This window comes from Capricornis sumatraensis, chromosome 1 (genome assembly GCF_032405125.1).
Source record: "Capricornis sumatraensis isolate serow.1 chromosome 1, serow.2, whole genome shotgun sequence".
Lineage (NCBI taxonomy): Eukaryota > Metazoa > Chordata > Mammalia > Artiodactyla > Bovidae > Capricornis > Capricornis sumatraensis.
The window spans coordinates 222,117,722-222,136,426 of record NC_091069.1 but is presented as its reverse complement, the minus strand read 5'-3'; the positions used below and the strand labels follow the sequence as shown (position 1 = coordinate 222,136,426).

Genomic DNA, 18,705 nt, shown 5'->3' with positions numbered 1-18,705 from the left:
CCGGAGCTTACTCAAACTCATGTACATCGAATCGGTGATGCCATCCAACCATCTCATCCTCTGTCGTCCCCTTCTCCTCCTGCCTTCAATATTCCCCAACATCAGGGTCTTTTCAAATGAGTCAGTTCTTTGCATCAGGTGGCCAAAATATTAGAGTTTCAGCTTTAGCATCACTCCTTCCAATGAATATTCAGGACTGATTTCCTTTAGGACTGAATGGTTGAATCTCCTTGCAGTCTAAGGGACTCTCAAGAGTCTTCTCCAACACCACAGTTCCAAAGCAGCAATTCTTTGGCACTCAGTTTTCTTTATAGTCCACCTCTCACATCCACACATGACTACTGAGAAAAAAAACATAGCTTTGACTAGACAGATCTTTGTTGGCAAAGTAATGCCTCTGCTTTTTAATATGCTGTCTAGATTGGTCATAACTTTTCTTCCAGGGAGCAAGCATCTTATAATTTCATGGCTGCAATCACCATCAGCAGTGATTCTGGAGCCCAAGAAAATTAAAGACTCACGGTTCCCATTGTTTCCCCATTTGTTTGCCATGAAGTGATGGGACCAAATGTCATAATCTTAGTTTTCTGAATGTTGAGTTTTAAGCCAACATTTTCACTCTCTTCTTTCACTTTCAAAAAGAGGCTCTATAGTTCTTCTTCCCTTTCTGCCATAAGGGTGGTGTCATCTGCATATCTGACGTTATTGGTATTTTCCTGGCAATCTTGATTCCAACTTCTGCTTCATTCAGCCCAGCATTTCTCATGATATAGTCTGCATAGAAGTTAAATAAGCAGGGTGACAATATACAGCCTTGACATACTCCTTTCCCTATTTGGAACCAGTCTGTTGGTCCACGTCCAGTTCTAACTATTGTTTCCTGACCTGCATACAGATTGCTCAGTAGGCATGTCAGGTGGTCTGGTATTCCCATCTCTTAAAAGAATTTTCCACAGTTTGTTGTGATCCACACAGTCAAAGGCTTTGGCAGAGTCAAGAAAGCAGAAATAGATGTTTTTCTGGAACTCTCTTGCTTTTTTGATGATCCAGTGAATGTTGGAAATTTGATCTCTGGTTCCTTTGCATTTTCTAAATGCAGCTTGAACATCTGGAAGTTCACAGTTCATGTACGATTGAAAGCTGACTTGGAGAATTTTGAGCATTACTTTACTAGCATGTGAGATGAGTGCAATTGTGTGGTAGTTTGAGCATTCTTTGGCATTGCCTTTCTTTCGGATTGGAATGAAAACTGACCTTTTCCAATCCTGTGGCCACTGCTGAGTTTTCCAAATTTGCTGGCATATTGAGTGCAGCACTTTCACAGCATCATCTTTTAGGATTTGAAATAGCTCCACTGGAATTCCATCACCCCTACTAGCTTTGTTCATAGTTATTCGTCTTAAGGCCCATTTGACACTTTATTCCAGGAATATATAGGTGGAAACGGTAATTTTTAAAATTTAACACCTAAGGCAATCACAGAGAGTTTACTCTCTTAATGAACATATTTTTCATATGCAAGGGAATTTTGAAAATCTCTCAATTCAATTATAAAATGCTCAGTGAGATTCAATCCAGCACACTAAGCGCAGGCAGCTGCGCCCGGCGCACTAAGCACAGCCGAGAGGAGCTACCCCATGTCTAAGGTCAGGGGTAGAAGCAGGGAGGACCCCATGCCCAAAGGGCAGTGGCCAAGAGGAGTTACCCCACGTCCGAGGTCAGGGACTGCAGCTGGGAGTGCTAAGCTGCGATGGCGCAGGAACGGCTGAGAGGAGCTACCCTGCGTCCGAGGTCAGGGGCAGTGGCCAGGAGGAGCAACCTCATGCCTGAGGCCAGGGGCAGTGGCCGGGACGAGCAACCCCAGGTCCAAGGAGCGGTGGCTGTGCGAGCACAGGAGGGCCTAGAGGAGCTATCCCACATTGAAGGTCAGGAAAGGTGGTGGTGACGAGATACCCTTTGTCCAAGGTAAGAAGGAGCGGCTGCGCTTTGCTGGAGCAGATGTGAAGAGACACCCCACGCCCAAGGTAAGAGAAACCCAAGTAAGATGGTAGGTGTTGCAAGAGGGCATCAGAGGGCAGACACACTGAAACCATACTCCCAGGAAAATAGCCAATCTAATGACACTAGGACCACAGCCTTGTCTAACTCAATGAAACTAAGCCATGCCTGCGGGGCAACCCAAGACAGGCGGGTCATGGTGGAGAGGTCCAACAGAATGTGGTCCACTGGAGAAGGGAATGGCAAACCACTTCAGTATTCTTGCCTTGAGAACCCTATGAACAGTATAAAAAGGCAAAATGATAGGATACTGAAGGAGGAACTCCCCAGGTCAGTAGGTACCCAATATGCTACTGGAGATCAGTGGAGAAATAACTCCAAAAAGAATGAAGAGATAGATCCAAAGCAAAAACAATACCCAGCTGTGGATGTGACTGGTGATAGAAGCAAGGTCTGATGCTGTAAAGAGTAATATTGCATAGGAACCTGGAATGTCAGGTTCATGAATCAAGGCAAATTGGAAGCGGTCAAACAAGAGATGGCAAAGGTGAACGTCGACATTCTAGGAATCAGTGAACTAAAATGGACTGGAACTGGTGAATTTAACTCAGATGACCATTATATCTACTACTGCGGGCAGGAATCTCTCAGAAGAAATGGAGTAGCCATCATGGTCAACAAAAGAGTCCGAAATGCAGTACTTGGGTGCAATCTCAAAAACAACAGAATGATCTCTGTTCGTTTCCAAGGCAAACCATTCAATATCACAGTAATCCAAGTATATGCCCCAAGCAGTAATGCTGAAGAAGCTGAAGTTGAACAGTTCTATGAAGACCTACAAGACCTTTTAGAACTAACACCCAAAAAAGATGTCTTTTTCATTATGGGGGACTGGAATGCAAAAGTAGGAAGTCAAGAAACACCTGGAGTAACAGGCAAATTTGGCCTTGGAATGGGGAATGAAGCAGGGCAAAGACTAATAGAGTTTTGCCGAGAAAATGCACTGGTCATAGCAAACACCCTCTTCCAACAACACCAGAGAAGATTCTAAACATGGACATCACCAGATGGTCAACACCAAAATCAGATTGATTATATTCTACGCAGCCAAAGATAGAGAAGCTCTATATAGTCAACAAAAACAAGACCAGGAGCTGACTGTGGCTCAGATCATGAACTCCTTATTATCAAATTCAGACTGAAATTGAAGAAAGTAGGGAAAACTGTTAGACCATTCAGGTATGACCTAAGTCAAATCCCTTATGATTATACAGAGGAAGTGAGAAATAGATTTAAGGGCCTACATCTGATAGATAGAGTGCCTGATGAACTATGGAATGAGGTTCGTGACATTGTACAGGAGACAGGGATCAAGACCATCCCCATGGAAAAGAAATGCAAAAAAGCAAAATGGCTGTCTGAGGAGGCCTTACAAATAGCTGTGAAAAGAAGAGAAGTGAAAAGCAAAGGAGAAAAGGAAAAATATAAGCACTGAATGCAGACTTCCAAAGAATGGCAAGGAGAGATAAGAAACCTTCTTCAGCGATCAATGCAAAGAAATAGAGGAAAACAACAGAATGGGAAAGACTAGAGATCTCTTCAAGAAAATTAGAGATACGAAGGAAATATTTCATGCAAAGATGGGCTCAATAAAGGACAAAAATGGTATGGACCTAAGAGAAGCAGAAGATATTAAGAAGAGGTGGCAAGAATACACAGAAAAACTATACAAAAAAAAATCCTCATGACCAAGATAATTATGATGGTGTGATCACTCACCTAGAGCCAGACATCCTGGAATGGGAAGTGAAGTGGGCCTTAGAAAGCATCACTATGAACAAAGCTAGTGGAGGTGATGGAATTCCAGTGGAGCTATTTCAAATCCTGAAAGATGATGCTGTGAAAGTGCTGCACTCAATATGCCAGCAAATTTGGAAAACTCAGCAGTGGCCTCAGGACTGGAAAATTTCAGTTTTCATTTCAATCCCAAAGAAAGGCAATGCCAAAGAATGCTCAAACTACCACACAATTGCACTCATCTCACATGCTAGTAAAGTAATGCTCAAAATTCTCCAAGCCAGGCTTCAGCAATATGTGAACCATGAACTCCCTGATGTTCAAGCTGGTTTTCGAAAAGGCAGAGGAACCAGAGATCAAATTGCCAACATTCACTGGATCATGGAAAAAGCAAGAGAGTTCCAGAAAAACATCTATTTCTGCTTGATTGACTATGCCAAAGCCTTTGACTGTGTGGATCACAATAAACTGGAAAATTCTGAGAGAGATGGGAATACCAGACCACCTGACCTGCCTCTTGAGAAATCTGTATGCAGGTCAGGAAGCAACAGTTAGAACTGGACATGGAACAACAGACTGGTTTCAAATAGGAAAAGGAGTATGTCAAGGGTGTATATTGTCACTCTGCTTATTTAACTTATATGCAGAGTACATCATGAGAAATGCTGGACTGGAAGAAACACAAGCTGGAATCAAGATTGCTGGGAGAAATATCAGTAACCTCAGATATGCAGATGAGAGCACCCTCATGGCAGAAAGGGAAGAGGAACTAAAAAGCCTCTTGATGAAAGTGAAAGAGGAGAGTGAAAAGTTGGCTTAAAGCTCAACATTCAGAAAACGAAGATCATGGCATCTGGTCCCATCACTTCATGGGAAATAGATGGGGAAACAGTGGAAACAGTGTCATACTTTATTTTGGGGGGCTCCAAAATCACTGTAGATGGTTACTGCAGCCATGAAATTAAAAGACGCTTACTCCTTGGAAGAAAAGTTATGACCAACCTACACAGCATATTCAAAAACAGAGACATTACTTTGCTGACTAAGGTCCATCTAGTCAACGCTATGGTTTTTCTGTGGTCATGTATGGATGTGAGAGTTGGACTGTGAAGAAAGCTGAGCACCAAAGAATTGGTGCTTTTGAACTGTGGTGTTGGAGAAGACTCTTGAGAGTCCCTTGGACTGCAAGGAGATCCAACCAGTCCATTCTGAAGGAGATCAGCCCTGGGATTTCTTTGGAAGGAATGATGCTAAAGCTGAAACTCCAGTACTTTGGACACCTCATGCGAAGAGTTGACTCATTGGAAAAGACTCTGATGCTGGGAGGGATTGGGGGCAGGAGGAGAAGGGGATGACAGAGGATGAGATGGCTGGATGGCATCACGGACTTGATGGACATGAGTCTGAGTGAACTCCGGGAGTTGGTGATACAGGGACGCCTGGTGTGCTGCGATTCATGAGGTCACAAAGAGTCGGACATGACTGAGCGACTGAACTGAACTGATTTTAAGGGCATATATTTGAACAACAAGAAGGCAAGATGAGGAGTAGTTAATTGGGTCCAGTTGAAAAGTGCTTATATGTACATCAAAACAATGAACTAGGTGCTTTTCGTTTTGTTTTTGTAAGTAATGCAAAACATTCCAAGAATCAAGCAGATTTGTACAAAATACAATAAATTGGCCTGAAAAACACTGAGGAGTAGGATAGCAAATTAAATGAATCAATTATTTCAATATTTCAGGCAAACACTCTTTTTTAAACAAAAAGTCTTTGCCTTGATCATTGATAATTAAGAGTAAAATATGTTTCCATAATTTCACATAAATATTTGTGTTTCATGTCAAGCAACAAGACAACATTATTTCCTGTAGGGAGACACTGATGGTAATCACTTATCATATATCATTAAAAAGTCATTTAGTTTTTGGAATTTTGGAGTATAATCTGGAAATTAAGAGGTAAGTTTGCTGTATGTTGAACTATTACTAGCAGCTATAGCCAGACATTTTTAACAAGTAACATTTTCATTTAACAGAAAATAATACTTCTGAATTTTGCTGATAAATAATAAACATGATATTTTATTCACTTGGATAAGAAACAAAGAAGTATCAATGTTGTACAAATTCTCATTACTAATGTGACTCTTACATGACAAGGATTTTTTCTTAATATTTATTTGACTGTACCAGGTCTTAGTTGCAACGTGCAAGATCTTAGTTGCGGCAGGCAAACTCTTAGTTGCAGCATGTGCGATCTTGTTCCCTGACTAGGGCTCGAATCTGGCCTCCCACATTGGGAGCATGGGGTCTTAGCCATTGGACAACCAGTGAAGTCCCAAGGATTTTTATATATAGAAGAAATAGATTGCTTTGCCTCAGCTGGAATGCCCATCTTGGATGAACTACTCTCCATGGTAAAGTTAATTTGGCCGATAGAGGTTTGTTTGAATTTTAGAATATCGAAGAGTTTAGAGCCAATCTGGGCTTTTCTGGTGGCTCAGATGGTAAAGAATCTGCCTGCAGTGCAGGAGATCCAGGTTCAGTCCCTGGGTTGGGAAGATCCCCTGGAGAAGGGAATGGCAACCCACTCCAGTATTCTTGCAGGAGAATTCCATGGACAGAGGAGCCTGGAGGGTTACAGTCTATGGGGTTGCCAGGAGTCAGACACAGCTGAGTGACTAACACTTTCACTTTCACTTTTTAGACAGTCTACATATACTTTCTATTAATGTTTCTGTCCTGCTGTTCTCTTAATTTTTCTTTCTGTATCTAAACCCGTTCTTTGACTTGAGATATATCTAGATTTCCTTGGGTAAATCGTCCTAGCATGGCAACACTAAAATAATTTTCTTGTTTCCTTTCAATTTCTTTGGAGTCATATTGTTACTATTACTACCCAGAAAGGCTTAGAAGAAATTCCTTGGATTAAATTAATTGTTCTCCTCTTTCCCTGCTTGTGATTCCTTGATGGTCAGTATGACCCTTAGACAAGCTTGTTTTCCACTCAGACTTGTTCCTGCAGTTGAAAAAAATGTGTCTGGTAAACATGCCTAGGGCTGTTGCTAGTAGAACCTTTCCAAAAACACTTATTTATTTTAAATGTGTCTAGTTGTCTGGTTTCTCATCTAAAATGTTCTATTATCTTTAGTTGTTAGACTTAAATACTTAAATTTGATAACCAATAAAACTGATAACTAGTAATTAAACTGAATGTTAGTTTTAGACTTATTTTTATTAAGTTAAAACACAGTAAATTGCCATATGTAGAGTAAACATTGTACAGTGTCAGTCATTTTATATTTTGACCTAATATTTTCCTCTTTACCATGAGGGCAACAAATTAATAAAAGCTTGGGTTCGGGAGTCAAACACACAAACCTTCAAATTATAGCCCAGTCACTTACTAGCTGTGTGACTGTGGAAAGTTATTTAATCTTTTTTTGGTTTCAATTTCTTTATTTGAAAATTAAACATAGTAATGAGACCACAGATAAGTAGACCCAAGGCTAAGCAGCTGGAATTCATCCCCTATGGACAGATACTCCAAATAGCAGGAGTGGGAGAGGAGCAGAGCCTGCCCAGATAAGAGATGCTATTGTTCAGTTGTTAAGTCATGTCTGACTCCTTGCAACCCCATGGACTGCAGCACGCCAGACTCCTCTGTCCTCCACTGTCTTCCAGAGTGTGTTCATATTCATGTCCGTTGAATCAGTGATAAGATAAAAGACACGTATTCCTCAATATTGAAGCCAAGGAGACACTTGTGCAGAAAGGCTCCAAGGAGGTTAAAGTGAGGGGGCATCACCATAGTAAGTGATGTCAATCTACCCTTAGGCCTCTTCACTAGAATCCATCTTGGCTAAGACATGCATGTGCACTTATGGGAGGATTCTGAAGTAAACCAAATACGGGGATCGAAAGCAGGATGATTGCCCAAAGGAAAACAGGAAGATATGCTCCATGAAAGCGATTCAATCTACCACAAAGGCACAACTCTCTCAGAGTCTGCCTGTGTATCTATCCACATGTGCCCTTTTTCTTGATAATAAGTACTTGTTTCACTACCTTCCATCGTTACCAGGAAATTCATTACGACACAGCTGACAGGCCAGGGCCTTGCCACTGGCCACTGCCTATGGTGGTCTAGTGGCTTGGATTCAGAGCTCTCACTGCTGCAGCCTGACTTCAGTCTCTGGCCTGGAACCAAAACCTGCTTCAAATAACTGCAGGCCAAGGCCACCCAAGATCAGTAATAAAAGGCACTGCATTCAGTTCTTATATATATTAAAGGAATTAATATACACAATGTTGGGACTTCCCTGTTGGTCCAGTGGTTAAGGAGCCATCTTTCCACTGTGGTGGGGAGCAGGTTTAGTTCCTGCTCAGGGATCCCCGCACATGGTGTGGTGCAGCCAAGAAAATAAATAAATAAAACAAACAATAAATACCACGTTGTTATAGACTGAGTGCTCAAAAATATTAAAGTTATTATTCACACTGGATTTAATTAATACTTTGATTGTCTTTCCCACTCTGTTCTTTGTCCTGTTGAATTTCCTGATTGGTGCCCCTGGTATGTATGAACTGCTCTTCACATTCCTAGCCCATTGAATTTTCACATATTATCTCATTTGCTACTATGAACATTTTGAGATTTAGGGGATAGGAATTATTATCCCCCTTTTCCAAACAAGGAAACAACATTTCATTATGTTTTCAAGGTGCATACAGGAACTAAAAGGCAAAGCCTTGTGAGAATTCACTAATCTTTTTTCACCAAGCTGCCTTTTGTAAAGTCATTTTCAAATGGATATTCCTGGGCAGCAAATATTCTAACACTAATGGCATTAGATTGATATGATTATTCTGAAGAAATCTTCTCATTTATTATAAACTTCTATAATAGCCAGCATTTATTTTGCTATTAACATCTACCTCATGTTGCTGTTGTTGTTGCTGTTTAGTCATGTCCAACTCTTTTGTGACCCCAGGGACTGTAGCCCACCAGGCTCCCCTGTCCATAAGGTTTCCCAGGCAAGAACACTGGAGAGAGTAGCCATTCCCTTCTCCAGGGGATCTTCCCTACCCAGGGATCCAACCTGGGTCTCCTGCATCTCCTGCATTGGCAGGTGGGTTCTTTACCACGAGGGCCACCTGGGAAGCCCTCCAATAAAGCCTCATAATAGAACGGAAATAGTAGCGACCTCTTACTGAGTCTGTCTCAGAAGCCCTTCAGTTTCTCCAGAGAGAACATCCTGAGGCAATATGACCTTTGGTGAAGTAAAACTTGGGAGGGAAGCAAGGCTACCAGTAATGATTGCTGGTGCTATGAGAAAGGAGAAGCAAAGACCACTTTTCATCTTAACAGTCCAGAGTGAGATAGCGGTCAGGATGTGGGGAGAAGAAAGAGGAAGCTCTGGGGAACTCCCACCATCCCACAAAAAAGGAATTGCCCTGCATCCCCTCAGAATGATGGCAGAAACCTGTGAAATGTGTCCATGTACCGTAGAGGGGGGTCTATGCTAATTTGTTTAAAATTAGTAGGCTTGGTATGGGTCATTCAAATGCTTTGCTTTTTGTCCTTTTAAAATTGTAGACAGAAAATGATGTTTTTAGCCTTTCTTTTAAAAGTAAAACAGAGTTGAATTTCTGAAAAATAGTTGCATTAATTTTCAATTTTTGATTCAATCTGTGGTGTCCAGCAAAAGTATCATCACTCTATCTTGGAGGCAATTAAGAATCAGAGTAGGTGTGTTTAGAATTAAAATATATATGTTTAAACTCAGATCCCTCTCCTTACTGACTCTGTGACCTTGAGAAAGTTAATTAATCTCTCTAAGCCTCAGTGTTTTTTAATCTGTAAAGTGAGAAAATTTTAGAAATAGTAAAAAACCTCAGAGGATCTTCATAAGTATTCAATACAAAAAGGTGCTTAGTGCAATACCTGGCATATCACAAGAATTCAACAAATTATAGAGACAGTATTTCATATAAATATACATACATTTCATATATGAGTACATTTGTATTTCAATGTATGCATATACTGTTAAGTATATAATGTATGTTTGTGTTAGACACTCAGTTGTGCTCAGCTCTTTGCAACCCCATGGACTGTAGCCCACCAGGCTCCTCTGTCCATGGAATTTTCTGGGCAAGAATACTTGAGTGGATAGCCATTCCCTTCTTCAGGAGATCTTTCTGACCCAAGGATCAAATTTGGGTCTCCTGCATTGCAGGCAGATTCTTTACCATCCAAGTCACCAGGGAAGCCATACTTATGTATATGTATTTATTTATAAATTTTATTTTTTAGGTTTCTGAGTTTGGGGTTCTTATATATCAGAAAAGGTGAAATACTTGGCTAGGAGGGCTGGATGCAATGGTTTCTTTGGGGGCTTTTGCCCGTCACTGCCAATTCAACATTAAACTTTCATGGCATTCAAATTAAATGACTACTGCCTGCACAATTTAGGATCTTTCTCCGCATCATCACTAGGCTTCAGATAAAGCAGATTGAGTGTTTGCTTGAGTATAAATCTAATATAATCCTCAGAAAAGGCCAGGTGTGTTTCCTGTTTGAAATGGTGGTTTTATGTTTCCAGGTGCTATGCAGAGCATTGCTTGGCATGTGTAAATTGCCTTCTACTGAGGTTATCTTACTTAGCTGTGACCTTTCTCCCTAATCCCTGGCCACCTGATGTATTTTTTTTAAGTGTCTCTTGTTTTTAACCAATGAAAATAAAATGAAAATGCCTAAAACTCTAGTATCCCTTTTGTTAGTACTCTGACAATACCCAGATTTGCCTTCAAATTTTCAGTTTTATATTTCCCTCAAACTTGTTGATAACAGTTGTTTAGTTATTATATTCCTGATACAGAATTCACCAAAATTTGTGAATTTGAAAACTGGAGAAAAAGCAAAAGCAGTTGTAAACCAAACATACAGTGCTTACATTTTCTTATTATTTAAATAAGCAAATAAACATGGAAATAATGAGTGCTTCTCTGTTGTTTTGCTAGTGAAGTGAATAATTTCAACAGTAACCTTTTGAAAATCTGTTTGTGAAATGTGTTTTCCATGAAATGAATAATAAGTTTATGTCTCAACTTCTCAGGAAGTTCCTTACATGAACAGCTGACTTGGAGGTTTGACATTTTTCCTGAACTTTTGAATTATTAATCTTGGTGACATGATATGCAAATGAGACTGCACTAACTATGGTCAGCAGCACAGCACTGGATCAGAAGCTGTATCAAGTTGCTGGCAAAAAATTTCTGTCGAGGGATCAGGCCTCCTGACAAAATGGTAAGCTCTAATGCAATTCATGTTTTCCAGGTATATAAAGTAACTCTAGACCTCCCATTAGCCAGGGGTTTCTTTTAAAAGTGGTCTGTGAGCAATTAAGATTTTAAGCAATGTTTAAATGAGCTGTCTGAACTGTCATTTGTAAGTAGAGGAAGAATAGGAAAAGAAGCAAAAAGAAAGTCATAGCTGTTTCCTCTACATTTTTTTTTTTTTGCCAAATTATATGTCTTGTTTTAATTGCCAAATACAAATCTAATTTATTAAAAGGGGTTTATTTATTTTATTTGCTAATTCTTGGTAACATATTTTAACAAAAAGAATAATTGGACTTATTTAGATAGATATAAATACTTATAGAAAATAACTAAAGTTTCTAGATCAGATGAAACAATATATAATGTATAATAATTACATGTTCAGAAAATAATGTGTTAGAAGAAATTTTAAGCCATTCTAAAAATGAGATTTAGCATTTGTTTGTAAAAATTATATTCTTTAAGAATATTTATAGCTCACCAAGGAAAAGGAGAAAATCGTAGAAACTATTGCTATTATATCTTCCAGAACTTTCATAAACACACAATTTGAAACCATTCTATCAGCATTTAATCCTTTGATTTCTGGTATAATTTCTGGAATATACAAAAATATATAAAAGATGAAGTCATTCATATTGAATGATTATATCTTTTCAGTGTAAATATTTTCCTTCAAATTATTTATCAGTGAAAAAGCAATTTGTTTATAAATACTTATATTGCTATATAGTCTTGAAGTAGTTAAGAATTAAAATTTCATAAATGTTCTTTATCTCACTGTGATGATTATAAGAAAAACACTTTAAAAGCTAATAGACTATCAAACAGTTTTAAATTTGTGTCAAAAATGTACATTTTTTAAAAACTGAATACAATTAAAGTAATACTTTGTTCCCAAATTAAAAATGAGAACTAGTGATCTACTTATGTAATTTGAATATTATAGTTTAATACCTCTAACAAATCTAGATATGTTTTTATAAATATAATTAAAGGTTTCACTTTAATTGCCAACATCTAATAAAAAAAACCTGTTAAAAATAATTCATCCAAATCAGCTATAACAGATTTATCATGATTTCTATTTCCAAAATTTAAGAATTTAACCACTAAAAAGCAAAGAGTATATTCATTTTTCATGAGGGAAAGTCATCTTCAACAAGACTTTTGCTTAAAGGACTAGGTTACTTCAATTTGTAGAACTGTGATTACCACACTAAAGACACACTCATACTAATTGAAATCTAAAAATAGTGGGTCCAGGTGAGGTTATAGTGGTCTGAAAATGTTAGACAACATTACCCTTACTTCCATGGCAGCCAAATGTTTATGCTACACATAAGCTGCTGACATAAGTCAGTACATTTAAGCACTGACTAGGCAGAAAGAATTATAATTAGAAAAAGAGGAAATTCAAAAACAAAACAAGTAAGCTTCTTGTTGTAATGAAACTTCCTACTGGTTTAATATTCATTTGGGTGCATGCACCAGCATTTTGAGTATTCCCAAAATTACAAAGTAGCCTAGAAATGATCTTGAAAAACTCTAATAATTTGCAACATGGGCAAAGAAAGATTAGACTGTAAAAGGGTCTACCAAGAGAGAAAAAAGACAACAAGGAGATCGCCATGTCACAGAAGACAAGGAAGAGAGAACTTCCAGAATCATGGAATGGGAAGTCACTGGGAATAAAGTAAAAAATAATGTTGAAAAATTACCAGTGAGCTGAAAAATAAAGCCTGTATTTTGTAAATATCATTGAACTTCTACTGTATTTCTAGAAATGTTTAATATCACACATGCTGATTTGGAAGTAAAAATAGTCCAAATAAACCAAAGCAGAAAGGACACAATAAAAATCATCTGGAATCTCATCAATAGGAATATTTTAGTATCTGTCCTGAACTTTCTGGGGTTTATTAACTTCATGTGTAAATTTCAATTTTTTTAGCTAATTTAAATTTTTAAAATTGATCCTAGAAGATATATATTAAATTTTACCTTCTACAACTATATGTCTAAATCATAGATAGCACTACTACAATTGCTACTTTTTAATATTAGTCATACTATATACGGGGCTTCCCTGGTGGCTCAGATGGGAAAGACTGTGCCTGCAGTGTGGGAAACCTGGGTTTGGTCCCTGGGTCAGAAAGATCCCCTGGAGAAGGGAATGGCAACCCACTCGAGTATTCTGGCCTAGAGAATTCCATGAACAGAGGGCCCTGGAAGGCATAGGGTGGCAAAAGAGTCAGACACAACTTGATGACTAATGTTTTCACTTTCATACTATATATAGCATCAGCTTTTATGTGGAAATAGAACAAGGAGCTTAATTTGGTGGACTTATCTTCCTGGAGAAGGAAATGGCAACCCACTCCAGTACTCTTGCCTTGAAAATGCCATGGACGGAGGAGCTTGGTGCAGGCTACTGTCCATGGGGTCGCAAAGAGTCAGGCACGACTGAGCGACTTCACTTTCACTTTCACTTATCACTTCTTAGACCTCAGAGGAAATATTTATATAAATGCTTTGTAAAAAGTCAAGTGTTTATGTTCCTCTTTCCACTAAGCAAGTATTTATAGACCAGTACCAGCCATGAAATTAAAAGACGCTTACTCCTTGGAAGAAAAGTTATGAGCAACCTAGATAGCATATTCAAAAGCAGAGACATTACTTTGCCGACTAAGGTCCATCTAGTCAAGGCTATGGTTTTTCCAGTAGTCATGTATGGATGTGAGAGTTGGACTGTGAAGAAAGCTAAGCGCGGAAGAATTGATGCTTTTGAACTGTGGTGTTGGAGAAGACCCTTGAGAGGCCCTTGGACTGCAAGGAGATCCGACCAGTCCATTCTGAAGGAGATCAGCCCTGGGATTTCTTTGGAAGGAATGATGCTAAAGCTGAAACTCCGGTACTTTGGCCACCTCATGCGAAGAGTTGACTCATTGGAAAAGACTCTGATGCTGGGAGGGATTGGGGGCAGGAGAAGAAGGGGATGACAGAGGATGAGATGGCTGGATGGCATCACTGACTAGATGGGTGTGAGTCTGAGTGAACTCTGGGAGTTGGTGATGGACAGGGAGGCCTGGCGTGCTGCAATTCATGGGATCACAAAGAGTCAGACACGACTGAGTGACTGAACTAAACTGAACTGAACCAGGTATAGAAGATAAACTGTATGTAAGATAAAGTTGTGAAAAATGCTAAGAAAAAACTAAGCATACACTGGGCAGGGGGCTAATTAGACTGGGGAGTCAGAACCTATCTTGGAGAACTGCACTTAAACTGAAGTCTGAAAGAAGTGGAGATATAAGACAGAGGATGTGATGGAGTAAAGATCATATAAAATGTCAGTGAAAAATTCAACAAACTGAACATTAGGAAAATTCTCTGTGCATGCAAACAACAGGAAGAAAGATGAGAAAGGAGGAGAATAATGCTAGATGAGGTTGAAGTGGAGTCCAGGAGCCAGACCATGTTGGCACTGAAGTCTCACTAAAAATTATGGCCTTATTCCTTAGACTGTGAAAATTATTCAAGCCTTTTGGTTGCAGAGAGAAATATGATCAGAATTTTGATTGGAGGTTTTAAATATTGTTTAGCTATCATGTTGAAAGTAGACTGAAAGGGGGCCAGGGAAGATGTGAGAAGACAATAGGAGAATATAAAACAGTCCAAGATGCTGGTGGCCTGGATTAGAATGGTGATGAAAGAGATGAAGCAATAGTGATAGATTAGAGAAATCCCACTCCAGTACTCTTGCCTGGAAAATCCCATGGACAGAGAAGCCTGGTAGGCTGCAGCCCATGGGGTCGCTAAGAGTCAGACACAACTAAGCTACTTCACTTTCACTTTTCACTTTCATGCATTGGAGAAGGAAATGGCAACCCACTCCAGTGTTCTTGCCTGGAGAATCCCAGGGACGGGGGAGCCTGGTGGGCTTCCGTCTATGGGGTCGCACAGAGTCAGACATGACTGAAGCAACAGCAGAGAAATATCCAGACATTGAAGTCAACAACACATGGTTGTTTATTCATTATTGGAGGTGAGCTGCAGATGACTTCAAGACATTGCTCAGATGTTTAAGGGGAACATTTCAGTAAATGGTGTGGCCATTTACTGAGTTAGATCTAGGTACAGCAAGATTGAGAAGGAAGTTGGAGAACTTATACAGGATTTCTAGAGACAGGCACCTCTGAGAGATCAATCTATGGTAATAACTATAAACTACTAGCGCTTATAAGACAGGGCTGGGCTGAGATGTACATTGATAGGTGGATATATGGATGGTCATTAAAGATAGAAAGTGGATTGAATCATCCAGGCATCTAGATTGTTGTTATTCAGATGCTAACAACTTTTTGTGACCCCATGGACTGCAGCACACCAGGCTTTTGTGTCTTCGCTATCTCCCAGAGTTTGCTCAAACTCCTGTGTATGGTATTGACAATGCCATTGACACCATGGACGTGAAAAGAAGGGCTATAATAAAGAAAGGAGTTTAGATAAAGAAGGGATTCAGCATTGATCCTTGAGGAAGTCAACATTTAATGCTTAGGCCTTGAAGGCTTAGACCGTAAGAGAGTCTTCAAAACACAACCAAGGAGGGAAAGAAGGGAAAATTAGGAGATTTTCATGTCACAGAAGGCAAAAGAAGAGAGTACTTCTATAAAAAATGGAAAAACATAGTTGTACGAAGAGATGTCAGATAAGATGACTGAAAAAAATGAGCATTAGATGGAGTAATACGGAAGCCATTTTGGTAGAGTGATGGATCAGAAGCCAAACTAAAGTAGGTTGAAAAAGGAATAGGGTGTCAGGATGTCAAAATAACTAGTGAAGACAGCTCCAATGTTGATCAGTGTATGACAAGGAGAGAAATATGTGAAACCAGGGAGAGTTGTTTAATCTTATATATGCCTTGCTTTTATGACAAGATGAGCATATATCAGAGCCATTGGAAAGGATGAAGTTGAGATGGAGCGGCTGAAAAAATGATGAATAACATGTGGGAATCTTAAGAACTCAGGGATGAGTTCAATCTGAAGTAAGCCAAGAGAAATAGATATTTTCTGTTGTCACAGGAAGGAAGGAGGAGAGGATAGTAAGAGAGGCAGGAACCAGAGAGTGGATGCCCAATGACCAGGTTCTTCTCAGGGATTCACAGGCAAAACCATCTGCTAATGATGAGTAGGACAGAGGTTTGAAAAAATTGGAAAGGTATGACAACGAGAAATGTAGTAAATTGCTGGTAGTGTGAGAGAACAGTAAACTCACATAACTTCAAATACAGAGTGAAGCCAGTCTGCTTGGTTCTTCAATTAGCCTGCTCAATTTTACAGCGAAGGATCTACTGTGTGCAGTGCCGTGGGCTGCAGGGCAAATTCTGGCCCTGACACTTGGCGACCTGTGATTAGTAATTTAGGTCTTCAACCCAGGTTTTTCTCTTGTCTAGTGGGATGGACGTGGAATTGAGTTAAATGGATTTTTCTGAAAATTAGAGATAATATTTATGATGTGCTTGGCAAATATCAATAAATATATTCTCTTGTTGCAAAATTAAAAGACTGGAGTTGTATTTTATAAACATAATACAATAAGCATAATCCTTTGCCAATATGGAAACAAAAATTGCAAGACTGAAGTTGTAAGCATCGCTATTTCCTCTTCTAGTCTATGGTTCAGTTAAACATAGCTCAGAGAATTTGTTGAACTACTGCGATTTGCTATGGACCACAGTCAATCCTGAAGACAAAGTTAATCTGACTTCTCACTTATTTCACTGCAATTTCTCTTGGTCTCTTTGTTGTTTGTCAAGTCCTCTATGCATGTTTCCATCTCTGGACATTTGCATATGCTTTCCCTTATGTCTGACAATCTTTATCATTACATGACATGAACTTATTTCTTTCTTGATTTTTCCCAAGAGAGGAAAAGTTATTTGAGATGGAGAATGTTATTTTACTCACAACTGTCATCTGTATCTAGCATATAGTTCAAAGGATCTCAGTAAGTATAGGTAAAAATAATATATTAATGATATATAGGCATATAATTGTGTATTATACATACGCACTTCTTACTAATGTAACCAACTCTCTGCAGTTCAAATTTTAAGTGTTATTTGATGATGATGATGCTGTTGATCATGATGCTAATAATGAAGGCAATGATATTTTGTAGTTTTTTCGGTCTTACGTTAGTGATTCATCCTTATGTTTTCTCTCCTTTCTTTAGGAATGGAATGCAACTTGTGAACACTGGCAGGCTGTGCAGACTGCCCTGGAAAGCTGCTACCTTCCCATTTTTTATGGCATTGAGTTTGTTGTGGGAATCTTTGGGAATACTGCTGTTGTTTTTGGCTACCTCTTCTGCCTGAAGAACTGGAACAGCAGTAACATCTACCTCTTCAACCTCTCTATCTGTGACTTGGCTTTTTTGTGTACCCTTCCCATGCTGATGAGACAGTACGCCCAGAGCAAATGGACATACGGATATGTGCTGTGTATAAGCAACCGATATGTACTTCATGCCAACCTCTATACCAGTATTCTTTTCCTCACTTTCATCAGCATCGATAGATATCTGCTCATGAACTATCCTTTCCGGGAACACCTCCTGCAAAAGAAAGCATTTGCTATTTTAATATCTTTGGCCATTTGGGGTTTAGTAACCTTAGAGCTCCTGCCCATACTTCTTTTTATACATTCTGATGACAACAGCAACAACTGTACTGATTATGCAAGTTCTGGGGACCCCAATCACAGCCTCATTTATAGCCTGTGTCTAACCTTTCTGGGCTTTCTCATTCCCCTTTTTGTGATGTGCTTCTTTTATTTGAAGATTGCTCTCTTTCTAAAGCAGAGGAACAGGCAGCTCACTACAGCTTTGCCCCTTGAGAAGCCTCTCCACTTAGTCATCATGGCAGTTGTGATCTTCTCTGTGCTTTTTACTCCCTACCATGTCATGCGAAATGTCCGGATTGCTTCACGCCTGGAGACCTGGAAGAAGTCCCCATGTACTGAAGCCATCATCAACTCCTTGTATATCCTGACAAGGCCGTTGGCCTTTCTGAACAGTGTCATTAACCCTGTCTTCTATTTCCTTTTGGGAGATCACTTCAGGGAGATGTTGATGAATAAACTGAGGCACCACTTCAAGGCCCTTACATCCTTCAGAAGATGAGCTCATGGACTAACATTTTCATTCGAGAATAGTGAGATGTCTGTGTAGCAGATTGTTTTACAGAAGCAGCTGTACGTCAGTTAGAGTTTAACTCAGACGTAACTCAGAGAGGCCCACAGACTTGACCCTGGTTTAAAGGCATGCTGGACTGGACCCAGGGTGTGTGAAAAGAAGATGATGGAAGGTATTTATTGGTTTCTTGACCTAAGCATTGAAAGGAGTTGGACTAGCACTGTCTAATGTTTGAGCACATAAGTCCAAAATTCTACATGATATAAGACCCTCTCAATCAGTGTAAAAGGAACAGAAGATAAAGTTGCAAGTTGTTTGTGTTTAATCACTAGTCAGACTGTAAAAACAAAAAAAAAATTGT

General features: G+C 39.3%; 1 protein-coding gene across 1 annotated transcript; it reads left to right on the top strand.

Annotated features, from left to right (window-relative positions):
* Window positions 1-1,750: 1,750 nt before the first annotated feature.
* SUCNR1 (succinate receptor 1) lies at window positions 1,751-18,332 on the top strand. Its single transcript, XM_068969087.1, has 3 exons — window positions 1,751-1,925; window positions 1,966-2,024; window positions 17,385-18,332. The coding sequence occupies exons 1-3, from the start codon at window positions 1,751-1,753 to the stop codon at window positions 18,330-18,332; spliced, it is 1,182 nt and encodes a 393-aa protein (XP_068825188.1).
* The last annotated feature ends 373 nt before the right edge of the window (window positions 18,333-18,705 follow it).

Excerpts from the sequence above, each read along its gene's own strand:
- SUCNR1 (XM_068969087.1), top strand. The coding sequence starts at position 1,751 with ATGGCGCAGGAACGGCTGAGAGGAGCTACCCTGCGTCCGAGGTCAGGG. Across the intron at positions 1,926-1,965 it reads GGAGCTATCCCACATTGAAG|GTAAGAAGGAGCGGCTGCGC; the intron begins GTCAGGAAAGGT and ends CCTTTGTCCAAG. Across the intron at positions 2,025-17,384 it reads AGAGACACCCCACGCCCAAG|GAATGGAATGCAACTTGTGA; the intron begins GTAAGAGAAACC and ends TCCTTTCTTTAG.